Source organism: Papio anubis, chromosome 19, assembly GCF_008728515.1.
Source record: "Papio anubis isolate 15944 chromosome 19, Panubis1.0, whole genome shotgun sequence".
Taxonomy (NCBI): Eukaryota; Metazoa; Chordata; class Mammalia; order Primates; family Cercopithecidae; genus Papio; species Papio anubis.
Genome location: NC_044994.1, coordinates 51,735,117 through 51,759,987, shown reverse-complemented (window position 1 = coordinate 51,759,987; position 24,871 = coordinate 51,735,117). Strand labels below are relative to the sequence as shown.

General features: G+C 43.0%; 1 protein-coding gene and 1 long non-coding RNA gene across 7 annotated transcripts; one reads left to right on the top strand and one right to left on the bottom strand.

Moving 5' to 3' along the window:
* Positions 1 to 10,575: 10,575 nt before the first annotated feature.
* GRP (gastrin releasing peptide) lies at positions 10,576 to 22,476 on the bottom strand. Of its 6 annotated transcripts, none has more exons than XM_017951807.3 (4): positions 22,414 to 22,476; positions 15,933 to 16,156; positions 15,048 to 15,102; positions 10,576 to 10,935 (listed from the first exon to the last, which is right to left on the bottom strand). In XM_017951807.3, the coding sequence occupies exons 2-4, from the start codon at positions 16,146 to 16,148 to the stop codon at positions 10,829 to 10,831; spliced, it is 378 nt and encodes a 125-aa protein (XP_017807296.2). In that variant the 5' UTR covers positions 16,149 to 16,156; positions 22,414 to 22,476; the 3' UTR covers positions 10,576 to 10,828. The 6 variants fall into 6 exon arrangements, with proteins under 6 accessions (XP_017807296.2, XP_017807292.2, XP_009191084.1 ...); XM_017951803.3 differs by lacking the exon at positions 22,414 to 22,476 and adding an exon at positions 21,235 to 21,958; XM_021930178.2 differs by lacking the exon at positions 22,414 to 22,476 and adding an exon at positions 21,235 to 21,960 and having other exon boundaries at positions 10,856 to 10,935; positions 15,914 to 16,156.
* A 63-nt stretch (positions 22,477 to 22,539) lies between these two features.
* On the top strand, positions 22,540 to 24,535 carry LOC108583114. Its single transcript, XR_001897416.1, has 2 exons — positions 22,540 to 22,615; positions 24,322 to 24,535. It is a non-coding gene; the product is annotated as an uncharacterized LOC108583114 (long non-coding RNA).
* The last annotated feature ends 336 nt before the right edge of the window (positions 24,536 to 24,871 follow it).

The following is a 24,871-nucleotide window of genomic DNA, read 5'->3' as shown; positions in this document are numbered from 1 at the left end:
CAGCACTTTGGGAGGCTGAGGCGAGCGGATCACCTGAGATCGGGAGTTCGAGACCAGCCTGACCAACATGGAGAAACCCCGTCTCTACTAAAAATACAAAATTAGCTGGGCGTGTTGGTGCATGCCTGTAATACCATCTACTCGGGAGGCTGAGTCAGGAGAATCGCTCGAACCCAGGAGGCGGAGGTTGTGGTGAGCCAAGATCGCACCATTGCACTCCAACCTGGGCAACAAGAGCAAAACTCCGTCTCAAAAAAAAAATATATATATATACACACACACACACACACACACACACACACATATGTGTATATATATAAAATTCAACAATTTTTTAAAAAACAGTCTAATTAGAAAATGGGTAAGACATGAACAGACATTTCACCCATGAGAATATACAGATGATAAATAAGCAGGTAAAAAGATGCTCAACACCATTTGCCATCAGGAAAATGAAAATGAAAATTGCAATGAGATATGCATTTTTGTGTAGTGAATTGCCAAGTATTTCGTTTTCTTTGGAGTGGTTGAAAATGATATTGTAAATGATATTGTGCTTTTAATTTCAGTTTCTGTATGTTTTTGTTAATATACAGGAATATGAGTAATATTATGTGTGTTGTATCTCGTATCCTTTTAGAGTGGCTAAAACAAAAAATAGTGACAACATCAAATGCTGGCAAGGGATGAGTAACCGGACTACTCATACAGTATGGGTGGGAATGGAAAATACAGCCACTCTGGAAAACAGAGTGGCAGGTTTTTAAAAATAAAACTAAATATGTAATTACCATACAACCCCGCACTCACACTCTGTGGCATTTATCCCAGAGAAATGGAAATTTATGTTCATATATAATTTTTGCATATTCATAGCAGCTTAATTTGTAATAGCCAAAAACTGGCATCGGCCCAGATATCCTTCAAAGGGGAATGGTTTAACAAATTGTAGAACATGCAAAGTATGGAATGCTATTTAGAATAGAAAGTCCCAACTATTGATACCTGCAACAATTTAAATGAATTACCAGGGAATTATGCTGAGTAAAAAGCAGCCAATCACAAAAGATATGTAATCTATATGATTCCAGTTATATAATATTTTTTGAATGACAAATTTTAGAAATGGAGGACAGAGTAAAGGGGGGTGATGGACTCCAGAATGAGTGTAGTTCTAATAGGGCCACACCAGGGATCCTGCAGTGTTGAAATTGTTCAGTATCTGACTGTGGTGGTAGTATAATTTTGCAAAATGTTACCATTGGAAGAAACCGGGCACAGTATAAAACGAATCTCTCTGTTTTTTTTTCTTTTCTCAACTTTTATTTTAGGTTCAAGGGTACATATATAGATTTATTAATGGGTAAATTGCATGTCATTTGGGTTTGGGGTATAAATGATTTCATCACCCGGGTAGTGAGCATGAGCATACTACCCAACAGGTAGTCTTTCAGCCCTCACTCTCCATCCATTCTCCCCCCTCAGGTAGGCACCAGTGCTTGCTCTTCCCCTCTTTGTGTCCACGTGCCTTCAGTGTTTAGCTCCCATTTATAAGTGAGAACATGCGGTATTTGGTTTCCTATTCCCCTGCTACTTTACTTAGGATAATGGCTTCCAGCTGCATCCATGTTGCTGTAAAAGACATTATTTCATTTTTTCTGGCAGCATAGTATTCCATGGTGTATATGTATCACATTTTCTTTATCCAGTCCACTGTGGATGGGCATTTAGGTTAATTCCATGTCTTGGCTATTATGAATAGTGCTACCATGAACATGTGAGTGCATGTGTCTTTTTGGTAGAATGATTTATATTCCTTTGGGTATACACCCAGTAATGGGGTTGCTGGGTTGAGTGGTCAAAATTTCAATGAAAAAAGGGAGAGTGTAACTTATTTTGGGGAGGTGGTGATGAAAGAGAAAGTATGGTAGGAGGACTACTCCAACCTCCTCAAGAAAAAGATTCAGGTGATGAGGTTCATTTTGAACTCTTGAGAGGGCACAATCAGAAGAATATTATATCTCAGCCCTGAATTTAATAAATAAAGGTTATGACTGTCAACCTTCTGGTTCAGCAGAAACTGGAAAACCAACTGAAAAATCCTGGTTCAGGTGTAAAGAAACCAATCCAGAGGTTACTTCACCAACTGGGTAACCTCTTTGGATTTCCTTTTTTGGATTATGCCCTGGAAACCAACACCCATGGGGCAGGGCTTGGGTTGCCTTGATGACCCATCAGGGACACAGTTGGAATCCTGTGGTCACCTGACTTGCATTTCTGCCTGTAACAAATGTTCTTTTAGTTTAAAGAATACCTGGCTTCTTGTTTAGGTTGCAGTGGTTGGGATTGCAACTTTTGCCTTTGGCCAATTTAAAATGAAGAAAGTCAGCTCTCAGGGCCTGGAGGAGCAGGAATAAGTCAAACATGAAGCTCAGGATCCAGCCCCTCAGCAAGGAGAGCAGAATTAGGAGAGACAGAGGAAAGCCCCTGCCCTACTACCCCATCAGGACCAGGACTGGACACAGACATTTATTGTTGTCTTCAAACTTGACAAAGAAGTTCTCCGTGTAACTCTTTTTTAAATTTTATTTTAAACCTATCAAAAATCATCCTTCCTTGGTCTCCTGCATAGTTGGGACGATGATGGCTTGATCTCAGGAGTTTGAGGCTTAGTGAATGATGATGGGGTGCCCGTGAATAGCCACTGTACTCCAGCCTGGGCAACACAGCGAGACCCCATATGATAAAAAAAAAATCATATTAAATCGCTTGAAGCCTTCATGCAAGTTAAATCTCTCTCTCGAGCTAATTATCAGGAGACTAGTGAAAACTTCTATTTGCCAAGTTAAAATTTCTACATAATGGTTGTTCATTTTATGAGAACTGTGCCTTCAGTTATCTCACAAACACATAAAGTGCCTCAAAATTAGGTGAAACAGAGCAAAGGGAGATCAGATGCGGTTTGGGCCACACATAGCATGATTCTATGTAAGAACTGCTTTTTAGTTCGTTTCAAGATACAGTGAGAACTCTTGGCCAGTGAATCTCGGAAGCAGATGGTCTGCTCCCAAACACTCCACGAAGTTCCACCCAGGCTCTGCTCGCTGATTGAGAACTGCTCACCAGTAGCATTTCAGAGTGAGTTGCGTTGCCCAGCAGTCTCACCTCTTTTTTAACAGGCTTCCATCCTTATCTCAGTGACCAGCCTGGGAAGGAGTGAACCTTCAAAATCATCTGGAGGAGCAAACATTACATGGGCAAAACCCCTTGTAAGATGTTACACATCTGAGTGTGGTGGCTCACCCCTGTAATCCCAGCACTTTGGGAACGCCAAGGTGGGATTCCCAGATGATCAAGAGATCAAGATGATCAAGAGAATGATCATCTGAGATCAGGAGTTTGAGACCAGCCTGGCCTGGAGTAGAGACCAGCCCTGTCTCTACTAAAAATACAAAAAGTTAACTGGACATGGTGGTGAGCACCTGTAATCCCAGCTACTCAGGAGGCTGACACAGGAGACTCACTTGAACCCAGGAGGCGGAGGTTGTAGTAAGCTGAGATTGTGCCACTGCACTCCAGCCTGGGCAACAAGAGTAAAACTCTGTCTCAAAAAAAAAGAAAAAAAAAATTGCACACACAGTAGAGAATCATAAGCATCAACAGGAATTTAAACAGTATCATTGAACAAATCATGGAGCAGTCCCCTTTCCCCTGACATACAGAATAGTAAACTGGGATCATAAATTCAAATGTCTAGAGGGAGCAGGCAGGTACTGTAAACAGAGCAGGCAGAAGTGTGCACTAGGGTGTGGTGAGGAGTGTGGCAAAGTCGCAAATGCGTCCCCCATTTACAGGGGCAGCACCGGCACTGATTGTCTTCTGGGAAAGCAGGCCCAGCAGCAGATCTTCTGATTTTGCAAAAGCTTGCAACCTGGATTTTTATATGAAATCCTTAGGTGTTTAAATGTCTGTGACTAACTTTAATTTTCAAGACACTGTCCAGACAAACAGCACATCTACAAACAGCATCGGACCAGCATGCTACCAATTCTTCACTACTGAATTCAAAATGTTTTTCACATTATTCGCCTTTCTCCTCTCCTTCCATCCCCAGGAGTTAAGCAGGAAGAAAGGAGTTTCCTCTACAATCTGCTCTGGGCCTGTTTTTTGATTTTCCTTTCTTAATTCAGGTTCAACCCCCAGCCTGTCCATTTGGGCTGTCTCTAGCTGAGGCATTTTGGGAAACTGCCAGGTGGAGGAGAACACAATTTGAAACTCTCTATTTCCTTTTCATTTCTGTTTATTTCAGTAGTGGAATCAGAGCAGCAATTATGTTGTTACAGTAACAACCACTCGTGTTGCAAGGCAAAGAGAGGAGTAAAGGATGAGAGAAGCCCAGACAAAAGGGAGGAACCGCCTGTCAACTGTAATCACAGCCTGAGTGCTTTGAGCAGAGGAGATGGACTATTTCTTGTTCTTAAAGATTCAAGGCTTTAAAACTATCCAAAAGGACTTTACATGGGCCTCTGAGTAGGAAATAAAACCTAGACCATTTCCGCTTCATAGCAGTGACTAATTCTTGAGATTGCTGTATTGATAGAACCAGGGCTGTGTGAGATCACAAGAAATGAACTTCACACCTGTGGCAGATGCAAATCAAAGCCACCCTCCTTCCTTCCTGAGAGAGTCTTGATTTTGTTTAGGGACTTGCCCCTCCTACAACATGACTCATTGGTAAATCCTAATTGGGTGAGTCCAGTCACGGTGGCTCGATCCCCTTCATTAGTGTTGGCTTTAGCGCAGACATGTAGCCCAGCTGGTTACTAAGTTGTGAGGCATTTAGAGACCTCTGGGAAAGAATTTATCCCTATTAATTAGATGAAGCCTCAAAAGAGATAGTCCTTCTTCTTCCTCTGAATTTTGTCAGGTCTGGATTTGACACCCGGAGCTCCAGCAGCCCTTTTGTGACTGTGAGAGAAGTCAGCTTAAGGACAAATTTGAAACACTGCTGGCAGAGTGGGAAGACAGAAAGACCCCACCTCTGAAGGTATATTTGAGTCACTGAATTACATTGAACAAAAGAAACCTGAGTTTCTCTTTCCCTCCAGAATAATCCTTCTCCTTCTTCTTCTCCTCCTCCTCCTCCTCCTCCTCCTCCTCCTTCTTCTTCTTCCTCCTCTTCTTGTTCTTCTTTTGAGACAGAGTCTCACTCTGTCACCCCAGCTGGAGTGTAGTGGTGCAATCTTGGCTCACTGCAACCTCTGCCTCCCGGGTTCAGGCAATTCTCCTGCCTCAGCCTCTGGAGTAGCTGGGATTACAGGCACCCCGCCACCACGCCCAGCTAATTTTTATATTTTTTGTAGAGACAAGGTTTCACCATATTGGCCAAGCTGGTTCCAAATTCCTGACCTCAAGTGATCTACCCACCTTGACCTCCCAAATTGCTGGGATTAGAGGGGTGAACCACTGCATCCAGCCTGGAATTCTTGTATATCAGATAACAAATCCTTTTATCTTTCATGCCAATTTGAGCTGAGGGGTTTCTGTTCCTGACAGCCACAGGTACGCTCATTGATACAGTGTTTATTCCTGAAGGTCTACACAAAGGTCTTTTTATCTAGAGTCCTGTGGAATCATTCAGTCATCATCATCTTTTAATTAGATTAGTGATTCTGATCACAGGGAAAACAAAAACAGTGCCATGGGTCCCCTTCTGCCAGAGTCCAGATTGCTTGCCTTAGTCCAGTTTATTTACCAAGACCCCTTGTTTCTGAGAGGATGTAGATGGAGGAGTGCAAATATACCTCCCTTATGTGTTTGTACAGAAATGCATGCATAAAGACAGGTGTGATACAGCACAAAGTGGTTTCTTTTTCCATGTAAATAGATACTTGGAAATTGTCACATCTTGAGTTTAAGTTTAGTGATATGGTTTGTCTGCGTCCCCACCCAAATCTCATCTTGAATTGCAGCTCCTGTAATCCCCACATGTTGTGGGAGGGACCCAGTGGGAGACAATTGAACTATGGGGGCAGTCTCCTCCATACTGTTCTCATGACAGTGAATAAGTCTCATGAGATCTCATGGTTTTATAAAAGGTTTCCCTTTTCCCTTGGCTCTCATTTCTCTCTTGTCTGCCGCCATGTAAGACATGTGTTTCATCTTCTGCCATGATTGTGAGGCCTCCCCAGCCTCATGGAACTGTGAGCCTATTAAGCCTCTTTTCCTTTATAAATTACCCAGTCTTGGTTATGTCTTCATCAGCAACATGAAAACTAATACATGTAGAGATTAAAGGTGACACCCAATCTACAAAACATGATCTCTATTGCAGCCTTTTGTGTTCAGAGATGGAGGGTAGGTGAAGCCATGAAGACAGCATGTTTGTAAATCTGGTTTCCTGGCACTCAGCCTTGAGAATGAGACACAATGCAGGGCAATTTCGCACTAAACGTGGGGCCTATTGTCTAGGCATCTTCTAGCGGCTTAAGACCTACTGGCTCCAACTTGGTTCTTTCTCGGATTCAATCTTGTCATAGCTGACATGGCAAACACCTCTGGTTGCCTATCAAACATCCATTTTCTTTTCCTTATTAAGAGAAATTTTGTTTTTGTTTTGTTTTGTTTTGTTATATGGTAGCAACGTCCTCACTGAAAGATTGTATTTTCCAGCTTCCTTTGCTGCTAGAAGTGGTCATGTGACACAGTTCTGACCAAAACACAAAGGCTGAAGATTCCTCAGAAAGTTTTGTTTTCATGATATGCAGATCCCACTCTTTTCTGTTTCCCTCTCTCTTTTCTAAATGAAACTGGGGCGTGTTGGCTGCAGCTGCAGCCACCATTTTATAGGTAAACACGAAGGGAAATTTAAGAGAATCACAAAGATCTTGGCTCCAACTCCTCAGATTACTGCACTGGCCTGCACCTCTAGCCTCTAGACTTCTTGTGATATGAGAGAAAATTAAACTTCTATCTTCTTTAAGCCAAGGATATGTGGTTTGATTTGGTTTTGTCACATGTATCCAAAAATGACTTCTAATTAATATAGACACAACTGACAGCCAAAGTACCACATGTTTCTAAAGGAGAGGGTGCTGGATTTTTAATCATCGGTATAAATCAATAGGAGAAATCTCTTATTTGGATATATTAAACAAAAATAATTAACAGATTCTATTTTTACATTTTAAAAATATACATTAAAAACTCTTAGAATTAAATAATTAGGAGGCAAAAGAGGATCTTTAAAAATATGAATTATCATGTTTTTATCATGCCCAAAGTGTGTGCGTGTGTGTGTGTGTGTGTGTGTATATATACATATATATATTTTTTTTTTGAGACAGAATCTCACTCTGTTGCCCAGGCTGGAGTGGAATGGTGTGATCTCGGCTCACTGCAACCTCTTTTTTCCAGGTTCAAGCGATTCTTGTGCCTCAGCCTCCCGAGTAGCTGGGATTACAGGCACGCACCACCATGCCTGGCTAATTTCTGTACTGTTAGTAGAGACAGCATTTTGCCATGTTGGCCAGGCTGGTTTCAAACTCCTGGCCTCAGGTGATCTGCCCACCTCAGCCTCCCAAAGTGTTGGGATTACAGTGTGAGCTACCACGCTCAGCCACCAAAGCATATTTTTAATGTTTAAAATATTTATTTAAACAAGAGGTAAAGAATCTGAGCAACACTCTTGGAAAGAGTAGTATATAATTAGTGTCAGAGAGTAGAAGGATGAAAAATACATTTTCTTCCTTGAGGCTATTAGAGTTTCCTTTGTAGTATAATATATCCTTGGCATTAATCAGGTGGTCCTCTCAATCCACCCATATCACAATCTACCTTTTCTGTCCATCATATATGTTATACAATACAACATATATACGTTATATATAATATATTACATATATTATATATGTTATATAACATTTGTGAACTAAGTAGAGTGGAAAGGTGGGGAGAGGTTTCTATGTCACATCTGGGTCTGATTTAAGGTGATTAATCAAAAGAAACAAAGCCCTTGGAGGTGGAGCTAGGAGCCTTTTCCATGCACATAGTGAACATCTTTTGTTGCTGTGAGGATGACAATGGTTCATAATTACAGGTCTCCCTTGAAGAGTTATTTCATGTTGTCTGAATAAAACAGCCAGTGGCTAAGGAAGTGAATAATGCAATCTCACATTCTACTTAGATTACTCCCCACACAGCCAAGCTAGGTAAAGATGCTAGGTAATGATTAAATATTCCCCAAGTAGGGACTACAAGGCGAGCATTTTGAGGCTAGAAATTGTACTGCACTGCTGGAAATGCCTGCTTGGTGTGTTACTGAACCGCTGATCACATGTGAAAACTGCCAAATTGCCCAGAGCAATCCACCCTGTGGCACTAAAAAATGAAAATTAAAAAAAAAAAGACTGCTTTTCAAAGGAGAAATTCAAAGGCCATTACTGCTTTCCTCCCTTTTGGATTCTTCCTTCTGATTATCCTGCTTTGCTGCAAGGATTTCTAAGGTATCTGCTCTTAGAAGCAATCTTTTCATCTTGCTGTACTATGGACACACCTGGACTGTGTGCTGTGCAGAACAGCCACCAGGCTCATGCTTTCCCTGAGTCCCAGGCTAGGGACTAACTGTTCTCTAGAGTAGGGATGGACAGGAATCAAAGGGAAAATTCTTTTTGGGGAAAAAGGGAAGGGGCATATATTATTTGTGGTCAACCACATCTCTGAACACCCTCTCTCCATTTTGATAGGGTCCCATTATTTTAGTCCCACGTTCCCAAAGTAGAATCCTGAAAACTCCATTTCCCAGCAGCTCTTGCAGCTAGGTACAGAGATATAATGTAGGTTCCACTGATCAGACACTCATTCAAGACTGATTTGGGAGTCTCTGGAGGGGATTCTACTGTAGGCACAGGTGGTAGCGGAGGCAGAGGAAGAGAGTGCAGACTCAGGCAGTTCTGTAGCATGCTTCTAGGGGTAGTCACCTCATCAATACAATTAGAGACATGGCTTTGGGCACTGAGCCTGCAAGATTAGGCTTGAGCCTGGTTCTCTGGTCTTCCCTGACTAATATCTACCCATCAGTTTTCTCCTTTTCTACTTAAACTACCCAAGTTGGATGCTATTATCTTCAGCTAAAAATTACCTGACCCAATAGGCACACACATGTGTGATGTAATATAACTACCCTTGCAAATAATTTTTTTTTAAATTTTGTAGGAAAGAGTAGACCTCTCAAAAAGATTCTAACCTTGACCTGGGTTTGGCACAGAGGAGCACTGCAAGCGTGAGGAGATTTGAGAGAGCTGTTCTTACTTCGCGATCAGAGTTCATGGAAAAAAGTGACGGCTGCCAAAACACGGGATCACATAGGTTTACTCTTGTGAAACAGCCAAACAAGTGATCGTCTGGATGGGGTTATTCTAGGAGCATTGAGGAAACCTTTTCTCTTTGCCTGAAATCCCACCATTAGAGGAAGCTTCCCCTGGATCTGGAAGGTTTTTTAGTTTGTTTGTTTCATTTTTAGCTCTATGAGTGTCCTATTAGAAGGCAAATCCTTGAGAAGGCTTACACCTTCATCATCAGCGGCATGGGGGCTTTAGTTGACATAGCTCAGGATCAAGTTCTTGGGAAAGAGGCTGAAGATAGTCTCATGATAGAGAACAGGGCCCTGTAGAGGAACGTGGTAACACTGAAAACACAGTTCACACGTTTTCCCAGGTCTAGCTGTGTATATGTTGTGAATCAACATGGGTTTAAAAGAAATTAGAAAGAACACGTCATCTCTTATGTGGTTCTTAGGTAATCAAAATAAGAGCAAGACAAATCTCTTTAGGGTTGCAAATGTGATTCTCCTAAATGAAAAAAATTCTAAACATATGGCAAGAAGCTTCGAAATCTGTTAATGTGCAAATGTCATGATAAAAAAGGAACCGGTAAAAAAAAAAAAAAAAAAAAAAAGAACTAGTGAGTGTTAACGAACTGCCAGGCCACATTCTCTAAAAATGGAAGGAATTGAATTCATCTTATCCTTTAGCTGTGGAGCTAACTAAATGTGGCACTGGGGACGACTCCTCCCAGACTGGCGATGAAATTTTGAAAAAACAGTGCTACTTGCTAGGCATAACTATACTGAAAGGGAGGTTTAAAATGAGTAATGCAGGAAATCTGGTGACTGTGGATATCTAGATCCCACTTCCATTTACTACGTGACTTGGGCAAGGCACTTGATCTCTCTAATCCTCTGTTTCCTCATCTGTTAAATAGAAATGATAATTCTGAGCTTAAAGGACTATTAGGAGGCGTCCATCAATAATATCAGCAAAATACCTGGTCATGGTAGGGGCTGAAAACTAGGAAATTCTTAAGTGATGAATAGGGCTAGCCTCCATCTTCAACCTGGCCCACCTGATGGGAATGAGAAAGTGAGGGAGCCTCTGGAAAGGCTCTTAGTCACTACAAGGATTCAAAGGGGCGAGCTTCAGCCTGACTTAGTCAGTGAGCACACGAGTACATCCTCAAGCTGTTTGTTCATCTCTGCCACACTATCCTCTCATTTGGGATTGAAATAAGAGAACAGCCTGTGTTTAAGCTTTTATTGTCAATAGTAACAGCTCGGGGCCTTGAATCTAACCAACAGGTAGCCTAGATGTAGAAAGCATTAATTGGAAGACTCTTTTCGACAATTGTTCACAGCAAACAAGTTCGAACCAGAAGATGCTGCTTGAAAATCACGAATTTAGTCAAGGATGAAAGATACAAGAATAGTCAAATATTTTGCACGAGGAAATCTTGTTGATGATCCGTAGAACTGATGCTTGCAGAACGCAGTCTCTTACGGGTTTTGTTTTTCTCCTTTGAGAGAGGCCATCATTGTCATTGCTGGTTCAGCTGGGGGGTTCTTTCCTTCACGTTGAGAACCTGGAGCAGAGAGTCTACCAACTTAAGAAATATTAGAAAGAGTTCAGCAAACAGAGTGAGCTGAAGTCTAATCCTAGAAGTAAATCCATTCCTACAAGCCATCAGCATCACTTGCGAGCTTGTTAGAAAGGCAAATTCTTGGTTCAACCTAACACCTACTAAATCAGAAACTCTGGGGGCGGAGCGCAGCAATCTGTACTTTCACAAGCCCTGCAGGTGTTTCTGAGCATGCAACATTGGAGAACCAGAGCTGTCCCCCAAGAGACAAATTAACTTCTACTTTTTTTTTTGAGCTACTGCATTTTGGGATCTTATTGTTTTTATCAGCTTAACGTGCACCCTGATATGATTACTCAGGTATGTTTTAATCAATGTTGGTTAATGTACTATCCCCAGGAACTTATTACTAGAGGAGCAGCTGAGTGGTAAATTCTGGGAATGTGGAATTTGAGTTCTTACTTTGCTTACTTTGACAATGCATCATTACACAAATCAAAGCTGGTTTCTGGATTACGTAATTATACATTACAAACCTACAACTGTAAATGGTAGTAGTGTGGAAACTCGGGAAGAGGAGTTAATTTGGATTTCTGCCAATTCTAAATTTATTGTGGTTTGCTTGTTGTGGCTTCTGCTCAAATTAACTAAGACTAAAGAAAGAAAGAGTAGTTATAATTTTAAAATACTTCTTTGTTCCCATATAGCACCCTTTATGCGCTGAGATGAAAAAACACTTTTCGTTGAGACTAGAGCTTATTACTCTTCCCAAGATTCTCTGGCAATTCAGATTCCCCAACTTCCATATCAGCCATTTGTTTCTAATAAAAGAACTACTGATATTCTTGGGCAAATTATTACCTGCTCTGTGGCTCAGTTGTTTTGACCATGTGCTAATGAGCCCAGGGCCTGGGGTTTGATTCCCACGCATGCCAATTAGCTTTGCTCGCCTCCACCAACCCAGGCTGCCCTATTAAAGACTGCCGCCTGTCCGAAGATGCCAGCACATATCTTGCCTTATGAGTCACTGGTCATAAAAGCTAATGTGTGGGGGAAAAAAATCTACGTAAGTCCCCCATTGGCTCAAAATGTTGAATAAAAGAGGTTTGGCTGGAAGGAATAAAAGCTAAAAGGAAAAAGAGAATTGTGGAAACTAGGAAGATTAAGGACCTGGGAGGCAATGGTGGGGGGGTGGGTCTACTGTTGGGAGTGGGGAGGAGCTGTATTCTAGGTGGGAGCCAGCTTCACTCTGCTCCGTCATAGAAAGCGCCAGCGTAATCAGAAGGTTATGAGTGATTCTTGATTGTATGTTGCTTTTTCTGTATTTGGCACTTCCTTTGGAGCATTTCAAATATTCAGAAATAAGACCTTCCTATTCTCTGTACTGATTTGATGAGACAGTGAGAGTAGTCCCTTAAAGGTGAAGAACGAACACATTTACTTTCTTTTCCATAACAGCCTTTGTAGCTCATTTCCTTGCCCCCTTCATGTCCACTAAATAAAAGGAGAGACCTAAGCTGCAAAGAATAAGGGACTAAGTCCAAATTATAAAGGGAGACCAAAGGCCAACTAAAACCTCCACTGAAACTCAGGACAATGCACAACCACATCCAGGATCATGGATGAGGCCCTGGAGCTTCATCCATGGGGATGAGTTTCATCTTGCAGAAACAGAACAGTCTCATGTTGCAGAAACCATGGGGGAAAAGTTTCATTAATTGCAGAATAGAATTAAAAGATTTGGGCCAGGCGCGGTGGCTCACGCCTGTAATCCCAGCACTTTGGGAGGCCGAGGCAGGCAGATCACGAGGTCAGAAGATCAAGACAATCCTGGCTAACATGGTGAAACCCCGTCTCTACCAAAAAAAAAAAAAAAATACAAAAAATTAGCCGGGCATGGTGGTGGCGGGCGCCTGTAGTCCCAGCTACTCAGGGGACTGAGGCAGGAGAATGGCGTGAACCCGGCAGTTGGAGCTTGCAGTGAGCTGAGATTGCGCCACTGCACTCCAGCCTGGGCTACAGGGCGAGACTCCATCTCAAAAAAAAAGAAAGAATTAAAAGATTTGTGAGAAGGGCACAGTTAAAAGGATTAAGGTTAACCTTGAACATTGCTGGACATAATTGCTCTGAAAGTTCTGGAGCTGTTTCCATGATCGAGTAACCTAGTTTCAGTGCACATTACACACATCCTTTATGAATTAAGTAAATATCTTTGTCATCAAAACATAGGAAATGCTTGGAGTTTCTAACTACAGCTCCAAGAGAGTTGGCAACAGTACTTGATGTTTTATTACTAAAATGAGAGAGGAGAGCATATGTAGATAGTTTTTAATTTTAAGAACGGTCCTTCAGCCTCTGAAAACTCCTGCTGCTAATTCTGGCAATGCTTGGCTAAGTTATTAAGTTTCTCTCTAACACTCCCATAACTCTAAGATATGGGAGATATATGGGTTTCTAATAGAACTAATCTCTTGGCACCCCTTCTTTTTGAGTCAGATCATTGTAAGGTGTTTTCAATTTTCATAACAACATACTTTCATTGAGGTGGAATTTCCAGTGCAAGAGAAGCAATAAAATATTTTGGTCTCTGCAAAGACTAACTGTGGAATTTGTTTTTGTGTTACTAGGAAATAAAGCCAAAAGAATAGTACCAATGTGTGCAATAACTAATTATTCAACTGGAGGTGGAATGAAATGAGACGGGCTTTCTAAACCTGTAAAAAGAAAAACAATGCATAAAAATAATAGAAAAAGAAAGCCCGATTTTTAAAAATAATCTTTTTGATGACCTTTTTCAGTTCACTTGGGATAAGGACTGCCCCCTTTAAGCAGTCACTGTCCGCAGCTGCCCACTCAACCCATCCTATTTTACTGCTACTCAGACACCTTTGTGGAACTATTCTTTTTGCCATTGCCTTTGAAGCTTACAGAATATTCTTCTGAATATGGTGGAAAATTTTTGATCCTTAAGAAAGGAGTTGAATTTTTCAAAAGATTCCAAAGATACGCAGGGCCAGATTGAAGAAATAAAATAACACAAACTGGACACTGCTGTTTGTTTAAAAAATGAGGCACTATAGAATAGTAATATGATTGTGTGTTAATAGAGGGGAGTATTTCATGAACGAGCTATGAGGGCAAGTCCATTTCAATGTTTGCAAAAATTATTTTCGAGGGTTTTGTGGCGGCAATTTTTGTTACTGTTCAGACAAATGAGAAGGGTACTGCTGTTGGATATCCACCTACAGGAACTCCAGCAAAGCACCTGACCATGAAAAAGGATGGCCAGCTAGAATCTGAGAAGTCACCTGCAAGTTCACAGAGCCCTCAGAGTATGGGATCCATCAGTAAAGAAGGGGGCTGATGACATAACACCTATGACACAGGTATGGACCAGACAATCGCTTGGGGTTTTGCACAAAGTTGGTATTTATTTCTGTATTGATTTATTTAATCTGGGATTTTTTTTTTTTTCTGAATAAAAGCTACAAAGACTTTCCCTCTAGGCACTTAGTGTAACAGGTGAAATTCAGTTTCCATTTAGCTTAGAAACCCACATTTGGGAGGCCGAGGCTGGGGAAATCACTTAAGCCCAGGAGTTTGAGACCAGCCTGGGCAACAGAGCCAGTCCTTGTCAAAAAAAAAAAAAAAAAAGAGAGAGAGAGAGAGAGGGAAAGGAAAGAAAAGAAAAGAAAGAAACCACATAGACAGAATTTGAAAGAAAGAAAGAAAGAAAGAAAGAAAGAAAGAAAGAAAGAAAGAAAGAAAGAAAGAAAGAAAGAAAAGAAAGAAAGAAAGAAAAGAAAGAGAGAGAAAGACCGCAATAGACCCAAAGGGCAATGAAATAGAAAGCTTCCCTCCAGAGAGCCAGCTGAGGCTTGGCAAAGGCAGCTCTGAGCCCCTAAAGGGGCCATCAGTCTTCACTATGAACGAGTGAAGAAGGAAGCTCTCCAAGTATAGTGAGTGGAAAACAATATTATTTATTGTCAGAAGCAGCAAGAAGCAAGGCCTTCAGCCTGGATGCTTTATATTAAGATCAATGACGACCGTTTCTGGAAGATGTCTTGCATGGCAGACTGAGCACAGGCCCTTACCCTGATTTTATCAATGAAAAGCTATGGGACTAGTTTCCTTACCTCTAAAATGGAGAGAATAGTAGAATCTTCCTTCTAAGACTGTTGTGAGCATAAGCTGAGAAAATGGAGGTAAACTGCTTAGCCCAATACTCGGATTATCGTAAATATTCAGTAAAACTAGCCACCATTGTTATTGTAATTATTATTTTGTATTTTGTTATACATTTCATGGGAACTTAAAAGTTAGTGATAATCACCTCATTTTCAGTTGCCTTGCTTTCTTCCTATAAGTTTTATTCTCTCTCTTATCTTGTTCACTGTCTTTGTAACTAAGTATTGCCAGTTTAGTATAATTATTTTCCCCTATCCTCTATAAAATCATATACAGGATGAATTTGTTGATCTCAGATATGTCCACTGAGTTTTAAAATATTAGCATGAAACCTGAACTAGGTACTCCTGGAACACATATGAAGAAGTGCTCCTTTGTGTCAAAGGTAGCAAACAAGAATGTTCTTTTCTAAAACTAGGAACCTCCACTAGTGTTCACCAGAAATAAACATAAAATCTGTAGATCCACATGGATTTACTCAAATACTTTGCAGACTCACTATCAAAACATTCTGGTAGGGCCTGGCTATTAAAAATATATATATGCCATCAATGCATAACGGCAAATAGACAAAATTGCTGGAAAAAAACTCCTAAATTGGAGTTTGGAATCAATATCCTTTTGACTATTACGTCAAAAAGAAGGGAACATAGAAATTGTCTGTCAATGTGCTTAGCATGTATTGGTGTTAGCCTAATATAGCAACCATGAAGGTTTATATCATAAGCAATTCTATTCTTCCTCATTTGAACTTGCCGTCTTTCCACCTCTCCCCAAATACCTCCCACCCATCTCGCACATATGTTTCTTTTACCTTTGCCTTTTGAACCTACATCTTTGAAGTTGCTGCTATCCTCTGAATCCCACGAAGGCTGCTGATTGCCCAGGGCCTTGGGTTGAGGTGGCTGGTGGTTTCTGTTCTCCTTTGCTTCTATGAGACCCAGCAAATTGCTTGCAGCTTCTTCCCACCTGATGTACTCTCTCAGCTGCTGCTTTAGGCTCCCTCTCTCAGAAACAGAAGAAGACTCCCCTGTGCTCTTTTTCCCCATTAAGTGCCCTGTAAAAACCAAAACAAAAACACTCATAATGCCACAAATGTAACCAAAGGGAATGAACGAATGAGAAATTTAAAAGGACATCAATTGTGTTTGTGCTGCTTCCTCCTAAAATGCAGAATAAATCACGTTTTATTATTAAGAGTTAGTTCATAAATGACAGATAGATTTTGCTGTCTGTTCAAAATGTGCAATGAGCTAGACTGCATTCAGAACTGCAACCCAGAAACCCTGGGCTTGGTTCCAGCACCTCTACTGGCTAGTAAGGTGACCTCTGCCAAGTCGTGTAGCACTCCTAGTCTTTAATTTTCTCTACTATAAAATGAACAGGGTAGACTAGATTAAATCTAAGGAGCCTTCCATATCTAAAATTCTGTCATCAATTCTGTATGCACCAAATTCTATTTCCAACTGAAAGATGGAGTTTAAACATCTTCCCCAGCCAATTTTGAATTGCTGCTGAAAATAAAAGTCTCCATGCTTTTCTTTGTGTGGTTTTTAAAAAATATTGCTTTCCTTTTATCTGTAGTAAAAAATACCAAAGGAATTTTTCATTTAAACTTTCTCAGAATTTTAGTTGAGATTGAACCTAGGAAACTACCTAGATTGATTGTTTGTTAAGAGTGTAGTGAAAACCAAGTTGAAAACAAGCCCCGAGTAACACTTGACAGCCACATAAATGCAGAATTTTCTCTTGGGTGTCTGCAAGTCTATCAATGGCTCCAGGAATGTGTGCTAGCCGTGTAAATAATTTTTTTAAAAAAAACAGCTGTTAAGGAGGCAAAACCACCAAAAACATGAAAATTTATGTATGCAAGAGGGGATAACTTGGAGTCAGAAGTGGGTACAGAATTCAAGGTCTGCATTCTTAACACTTTAGACCCTTGCTTGAATATTCTCATGTTCTCTACTTTTTACTGTTGATTTTTCCTCTCTCTCTCTGTAGTTGGACTTTGTAGCACTTTGAAATTTCTAACGTCAACAAAACTATGGTACTTTTGATCTAAAGTGTGCAAAGGAAAAGGTCTTTGTGGTGCCAACACTGACTGGCATTAAAAGTATTTAAGACAAACATAAAATTTGAAAGATCTTCAGCCTTAAAATGGAAAGAGGCCCTTTCCTAGAAGTTCTATCCACCAACAGAGAAGCCCTCACTGTAAGCAACTTTATTGCTTTTATGTGTATTGCAATTTGCAGTTTATGGGATGTTTAAATGTGCTTGATTTCATCTGATCCATATGCTAACTGGTTTGGTGAAAATGAGACTTGCCAGAGGTCACACAGATGTAAGTAACTATTTTAGGATTAAAATCAGCTCACAATCTAGACTACATTATTATACTGCGTGGCAATGTCTTTTAACTTGCTAAGAATATAAGGCAGCTAAAATCATTCTGGGATCTGGAAATAAGGATAAGGTCTACAAAAGGCTTTCTAATGTTATAAAAATAGGGATTATATACCAATATATCATGACACATTATGTAATTGAGAAAAAATAATTCTATGAGTATTAAGGAGCGTTAAAATCAGGTTGTACTGCATTGCAGTGTGAGCGTTTGCCAAATTGCTTATGACATGAGACTTCACACAATTTCAGGACCCTAACTGGGAATACTGTCCCAAGCGAAGGCTTGGAATCCTGAATGATTGGCTCTGCACTTATCAGCTTGGTCACGTGGTGCTCAGCTATCCACTCAGCAACTTTGCATTCAGCCATAACAGTGATTACGTTGTGCAAATTCCCAGGAAGTAGTGATGCATTTGGTTTTATTTATATGGAGGAAATTGAATCATGATGATTGGAAGGCAGGACTAGAATCCTGATACTCCCAGAAATGACCTAGGTCACCTTACCCTTCTAACTGCCTATCATCTAGTTAGAATGCTGGAAATGAGAAAGAGTTATTGCCAATAAAACAGAGGAGTGATAGAGAGATCACACATAAGAACCTCATTTTTGTCATGCCTGAATAATTTTGTGGGTTTTTCTAAAACGGGAGGAGAAAGTCATTCTCCAGTCTCTGATTGTACTAAATTTCAGTACATGCATATCTGGGAAATGTGTGGGGATCCGTTCTTTACCACTAGATCCATAGACTGGTTGTTAAGGAGAGCACGCTATCTATAACATCCCAGGGAAGTACACATTCCCTGGGTCTGATTTCATTTTTGAGCTAGTGACTGTCAACCAAATCCTCATCTCCATGGCAACATGGATGATACGCCCACTTCCACCTCTTCTCCCAACATCATTTGTCAAGTGCCCATATCATAATAATGGCAATCTCACCACAGACAAAAGACAGTCACTTGAAAAAATAAAACCTCGATCAGAGAAAAAAAGGCTTTTGTTCTTTTTATTAATCATTTAAAGATACTACTAAAGGGATGGTTTGAAACAGAAATGAATACGGCGTAGATGAAAGTGTTGAGTACTCCTAAGAACTAGTTTCTCCGGACCCACACTTAAATTCTATTCCACAGTTTCTGGAGCCATAACAAGCCATTCTGCCGCTGAATACTGGCATTTCCAAATTCAGCCTTCTAGGATATGTCTCACATCCAAGTTAGAACCACAGTTAGGAGCATTTCATGGGTGCACAGGGAATAGTCACCAGTGTAAGTGTTGACTTATATTTTCATCACACAAACAACACATTTCCACAAACATCAAGCAGATAAACATTTGTTAAGTTTTCAAACTGGTAACCTTTTTTCCATTGCTGCGCCATCCTTCTCTCAGCTGGAAGAAGCAATTTACTGACCAAGCCTGTAAATGTGTGCTGACAGCATCTTCATGGACAGCAGTATGTAGCTTTAGTTTTATATCATTAAAACGAAGCTACATGTCTTTGGTGATTGAAGAGGATAAGCATTTTCTTGGGATAATTGAAAGCTGAATTTAAAATCTAACATCATTCATCCTTGTCAATGCTTATATTCCAACAGAGGTCATTTTACTCAAAGGAAACTTTTTCTCAACCACAAGGTAATTTTAGGCCAAAATGTGAGTTTCTACTTCACCTCTCTCTTTCCCTTGCTCCTTCTCAACTCTGCACAGCTATCAAAGGGAGAGAAAGAAGTGCGTTTGAGAATAAATATGAAAGTAGTATTTGGGGTCACCACTGGTTGGTATTCTTTTAGATTAGAAATGCTCAAGTACCACTATGAAGAGCAATTAAATGGCAGCCACCCTAAATAACTGGAGACAGATGTTCTCCAGAACTACAGCAAATCAAGATTGGCTTGACTTGTACCAGAGATAACATGATGCCGCTCCCCAGTTAACTCTATTGTCCTCCTTTGGGCCTGCAAGGGTTACCTAATAATAAGCTTTATTAGTATAATAATATAGATGAGTAAAAAGAGATTGGGAATCCAGAAGTTTCATTCCACCTTTCCAGCCCCATTGGCTGGTGGCTGGGTCAGATAATGGCCACTTGATCTAAGCTCCCAGAAGCCCTCTTTGAGAAGCATCAATTCTAAATTTGGATTCTTCAACACCTGCTAAGCATCCTTCATTCTTGAAACGCAGGGTTTTTCAGCTTCACCCATTCCAACCTCTCCTCTCCACACCAGACTGCTGGGTTCCTCCTGTCCCTCAGCGATCACATATCCTCTCATTCCTGGAACTGTCAAGACTTGGCAAATGATTATTTTAGCAACAGTGAAAACCACTGTGTTGCAACCCAAAGATCTCGACTTCCCTCACAAAAGCACACACAACACAGAAGAGCTGAGGAAGCAACAGTTCCAGTCCCACTCCCTTCCCCAAATTCTTTGTCTTCTATCAAGATTTGTGAATGAGCCGATATATGAATTAGCAAGTACTTGTTCTCCAGCCCTCCCCGCCCCCCTGCCCCGCCTTCTAAGTAGATGGCTAAGGAAATACACACACACACACACACACACACACACACACACACACACACACACCCTTAAATCTCTTCCCACGAAGCTGGTTGGGGTTGTTGTCGTTGACTTTTGTGGGGCGGGTGGGTGGGGGAGTGAGGAAGTTGGATGCTCTGCGTTTGCTGGAAGCTATGCTCGGCGAGGACGAGAGCCGCGGGGTGATGCTGGGTGAGCCGAGGCTACGGGTCGCTTCCTGCCTCCCAGCTGAGCGAAAGCAGTGAGTGCGCGCGGAGCAGAATCCTGACCCCACCCGCGGGCGCCCTCCCCACCCGCAGCGCGGCCGTCCTCTCCGCCCGGGTTCTGGGGGCTGTGGCGAGGGAGCCTCCAAGCCGGTGCCTAGAGAGCAGGACCTGTTGCAGAGGGAATGGGAAAGGAGCGAGGGGAAAGGGCGAAGTCGTGGGTCTAGAGGGGCGGAGAAAGAGCGGAGCTCAGAGGGGCAGAGAGATCGGGATGAGCTTGGAGAGCAGGCGAGATTCCCCAAGCTCAGAGCCTGTAGGCTGGAAAGAGGACAAAAGGGCAGGGAAAAGAATATCGCTGCAAAGCGAAGAGAAGGACTGTGGAAACTCCAGAGAGCCACAGATAGGCGGGATTCAGAGCACTGCGCACTGAACAGATGTGAAATCCAGGGCGGGAGCGCTGCGCCGGAGGTCCCCACACCTGTGGCTTTGCGGGGCGCATAGGCGCAGCTTAGATTTCAGCCCATGCCGGTCGGTGTTGAGGCCACCGAGCTGGACTAGGGTTCTGAGATGTTCTTAAGGGACAACGCTCCCCAAGATTATTCTAGGAGAGTACCGTGCCAGACAGGGTGAGACTAGGCGGACAAAAGGAGATGTAGGATGCACGCAGAGGGAAGATGATCTGCACCGGGGTTGGCAGTTGGGAGCTCGGGTGCCCTGGGGAACACGCGGAGACACCGGCTGGAAGCGAGCGGGAAAGGATCAGGGGACCAGCTTCCGGCTGGTGAGGGGCTCATGGGCTCCCTAGAATGGGGAAAGGTGGGGTGGAGTTTTAGGAGAATCGGGAAGGTGTTTCGGTAGAAGGGTCACAGCAAACCCAGCTCCCAAAGCTGGGCCCGGGAAACGCAAAGAAATGGGGAGACAGGTCCCCTCTGGCTGGCTGATCCAGAGGAGGCCAAGCGCGCGGCTCCCGCGGCCAGGACACTCACCCACCGCCCAGTGGTTGCCGCGCGGGTACATCTTGGTCAGCACGGTCCCTCCGCCCGCAGGCAGCGGGACCGCTCGCCCCCGGGGCGCCTGGAAGAGGACCAGCGCCAGTAGGACCAGCGGGAGCTCGCGGCAGCGCATGGTCCCGACGGGAAGCCCTTGGAGCGCGGCGGAGACGCTGGGCGAGGCTGGGTTGTGCGCCCTACTGGCAGAGCAGCGACTGGTGACCCGGACCTCAGAGGAGCTCCGCCGCCGCAGCCGCTGGTGCTACTGCTGCGGCCTCCACTAGGGCCCCTACTTTATATGGAAGCCCGGGCGGGGGGAGCTGGGGGCTCTTCTACCGCGGACCGGAGCGCTCTGACGTCTCCCTATAGCTAGCCGGGGCGCTGGGACGCCCGGTCCGGAAAACCATCCATCTCCCAGCCGAGTGACGAAAAAGCTGAGTGTACATTGCCCCCTCTTTTTTCCTCATAGCCCCGTCCGCCTTCGCCACATCGGATTAATTCCTCCGGTCCTCGACGCCTTACATCCAACACAATTTAGTGAACTCCTCCCTCTCCAGGCTCGCCGGCGCCTCCAGTGTTAGCTGCCCTGAAATTCCTGGAGAGGGCGACCCCGCTGCCTGATCCGGGCCAGGAGGGGTTCGGGGGTGGTGTAGATGGAGACGGGTGAGCTGTAAAGATAGATGGGCTTTGCTGGAGGGATTTAGAACCACCATTGAAAGGCCTTCTGATTCTCCAGACCTTTCTCTTCGTAGGCCACATCTTTGCTGTCCCAGTCCATAGATTTCGGGACCTTGCCTCCTCCTTGCAGATCTCTCTCTCTTTCTCTGGACCTTGCCTTTTTCTTGCAGCTCTCCTCCCCTCCTCTCTTCTCCTCCCCTCCCCTTCCCACTCTCTCCCCTCTCCCCATCTCTCTCTCTCTCTCTCTCTCTCTCTCTCTCTCTCTCTCTCTCTCTGTCTTTCCCTGCTGCCCTGCACCTTAAGTTTAAGGGCAGTATCCTTAACCCACCTGGTATTCCCAAGCAGCCCTGCCCACTTGCATGGCAAGACAGAAGACGCCTGGCCCTTTTCACAAGCATGCAGCTTCCATGGAATAGAGAAAGAAACTGCTTTATGCCGGTTTCCCTAGGCTGCCTCTACCCGAAAGCTCAAACTGTCCCTAAACTGCCACATACACACCCCTCTAGAGTTGCTCAACGTTCCTCTGCTCCTTCTGTTCTCAGATCTAAAGAATGGTCACCAGCCCAATCCCCGAGGTTCTAAATACCATGGATACAAAGGGGATCGGCACCATAGCAATGCAACAATAAATAGAAGCTGGTAGGATGCTGTTGCCCACGTTTTGGCTGCCAGAGTTGGCCGTGTGGTTGGAATAGGTGAGGTCTGTTCCTCCCCAAATGCTTGTTAATTGCCTCCCTGGTGGGTCTTTACTGTTCCATGTCAACGTAGTGTTGATATTGGTTTTGATAAAGTTGAAAACATACACTTGTGTCTGGGTATCTGCTGATTCAATACATTCTTTTTTTTTTTTTTTTTTTTTTTTTTTAGACAGAGTTTTGCTCTGCCACCCAGACTGGAGTGCAATGGTGTAATCTTGGCTCACTGCAACCTCTGCTTCCCCGGCTCAAGCGATTCTCCTGTCTCCGCCTGTGGAGTAGTTGAGATCACAGGCATGCACCATCACATCCAGCTAATTTTTGTACTTTTAGTAGAGATGGGGTTTCACCATGTTGGTGGGCTAGTCTTGAACTCCTGACCTCAAGTGAACCGTGGCCTCCCAAAGTGCTGGGATAACAGGCGTGAGCCCCCGCACCTGGCCTTCAATGTATTCTTAAGTGATTACACACTCACATTGCATGACTGAGTATTCTTGGATCTGAAGAGTATTTTCATGCATGTGTCTGAGTCTAAGAGAAAGAAAGTTAATTTTAAGATCATTAATAGTTTAGTAGCCAACAAAATACAATAATACTACCCTCCAACAAAATACAATAATACTTCCTCCAACAAAATACAATAATACTTCCTCCAACAAAATACAAGAATACTATCCTCAGGGAGTGATTCAAGTGAAAATCAAAAGAAAAAGGCCCACATATTGGCCTGGGCTCCATCCCTCCCGGGTTCTCAGCCTCTCTGCATTTCGTCCCCAGGCTCTGACAGTAGGCAAGTGTTCCACTGGCAGGCAACTGATCATCCCTAGGCTTGCTGCCTCCCACACAGTGAGCTTGCTTCAAAACAGGGACTTGGTGTTGTTCCTCTGTGTGTCCACGGAGCACCTGGATCATAGTGGTGCTTGAGAAGTATTTGGTGAATGAACAACAAACCTAAGAAATGCCCAGGTCTAAGAAATGCCTTCTGCAACCCTGGATCTTTGGAGATGCATTAAACCCTTATCTCTCCAAATTAAGTTGTAGAAAAATGCTTTCTCTTTAGTTTAACCGAGATTATTTTAGAGTCTTTCAAATGAAATCCTCCACCTCCCACCATCCCCATGAAACTAAGGGGAAGCCACTGTAAAGACATTCAAGTGTAGAAATAATTCTTCAGAAAGCACAACACTTCTGCTAATTCGGGCAACACTGTCTCTCCTGTCCATTACAGGCCAGGAGATGTCTAGGCCCCTCCACTCACCTTCGCTCTTGCTCCAAAGCCACCCCAGCCTACAGGTTTCCTGCATGCAGACCACGGCTGGGCCACATGACTTGCTGTGGCACCCTATAAGGACAGCACCCATGTCATCTTGCTTGATACTGCATCCACAGTGCCTGGCCCAGTCTTAGGCACAAAGAGGGAACTCAGGAGATTTGAATCAATACATTGTCCTCCAGGAAAAGGAGGCTGAATCCAAACTTCTCACCAGAAAAGACAGTGAACTGTTTCCGGTTAGAGAATGGAACCTGTGCATGTTTGATTCAGTTGATAGGCATCCTCTCATATACCTCTTAAAATCCTTAGTACAGACAGCTGGGTAAATATGATTAACTCCACTGACGTAGTTAGGGGAAAGCTGAACTCTTATGAGACAGAGACCTTGCAGTGCAGTGACCCATTCAAAAGAGAAGTCTGTTTCTCTTTTCTGTCCAGGGCAGGTGTTCCAGGTTGGCAGGCAGCTCTGTTCCACATTGATATTCAGAACCTGGGTTCATACCACCTTCAGTCGCCACCGTTCCCTACAGCAGCACTACTCAAAGGGCTGGCCTGCAGGGAGAGAAAGAGCTTGCGTCAGAATGTAAGTCAAGGCACTGCTTCCTTCATCAAGAGCATCTTGCTATGAAAGAAAAATGTCAGCTATACTAAACAATGTGTGTAGAGAGGTCATTGATTTGTGTCCTAGCACAGGATCTTTATCTCATTGTGGATGGGAAACAAATAGTTTGGGGATGAGCAGCTGGTCTACGGACCACACGTGATGAGCACTTTCCTATGTGTCTGCACAGCTTGGGTTGCAGCTGCCAAAAAGGGGAAGATGGAGGAGGCACACCCGCTGTCTTAACGTACCAGCCAAAATGAAGCATGTATCTCTTCTGCTCATGTTTCATTAGTAAAAAGTCAACCACATGGTCATAGCTAACTGCAAGAGAGATTGGGGGTTACAGTCTTAATAATCAGTTATGCCTGGCTTTGATTGCATCAC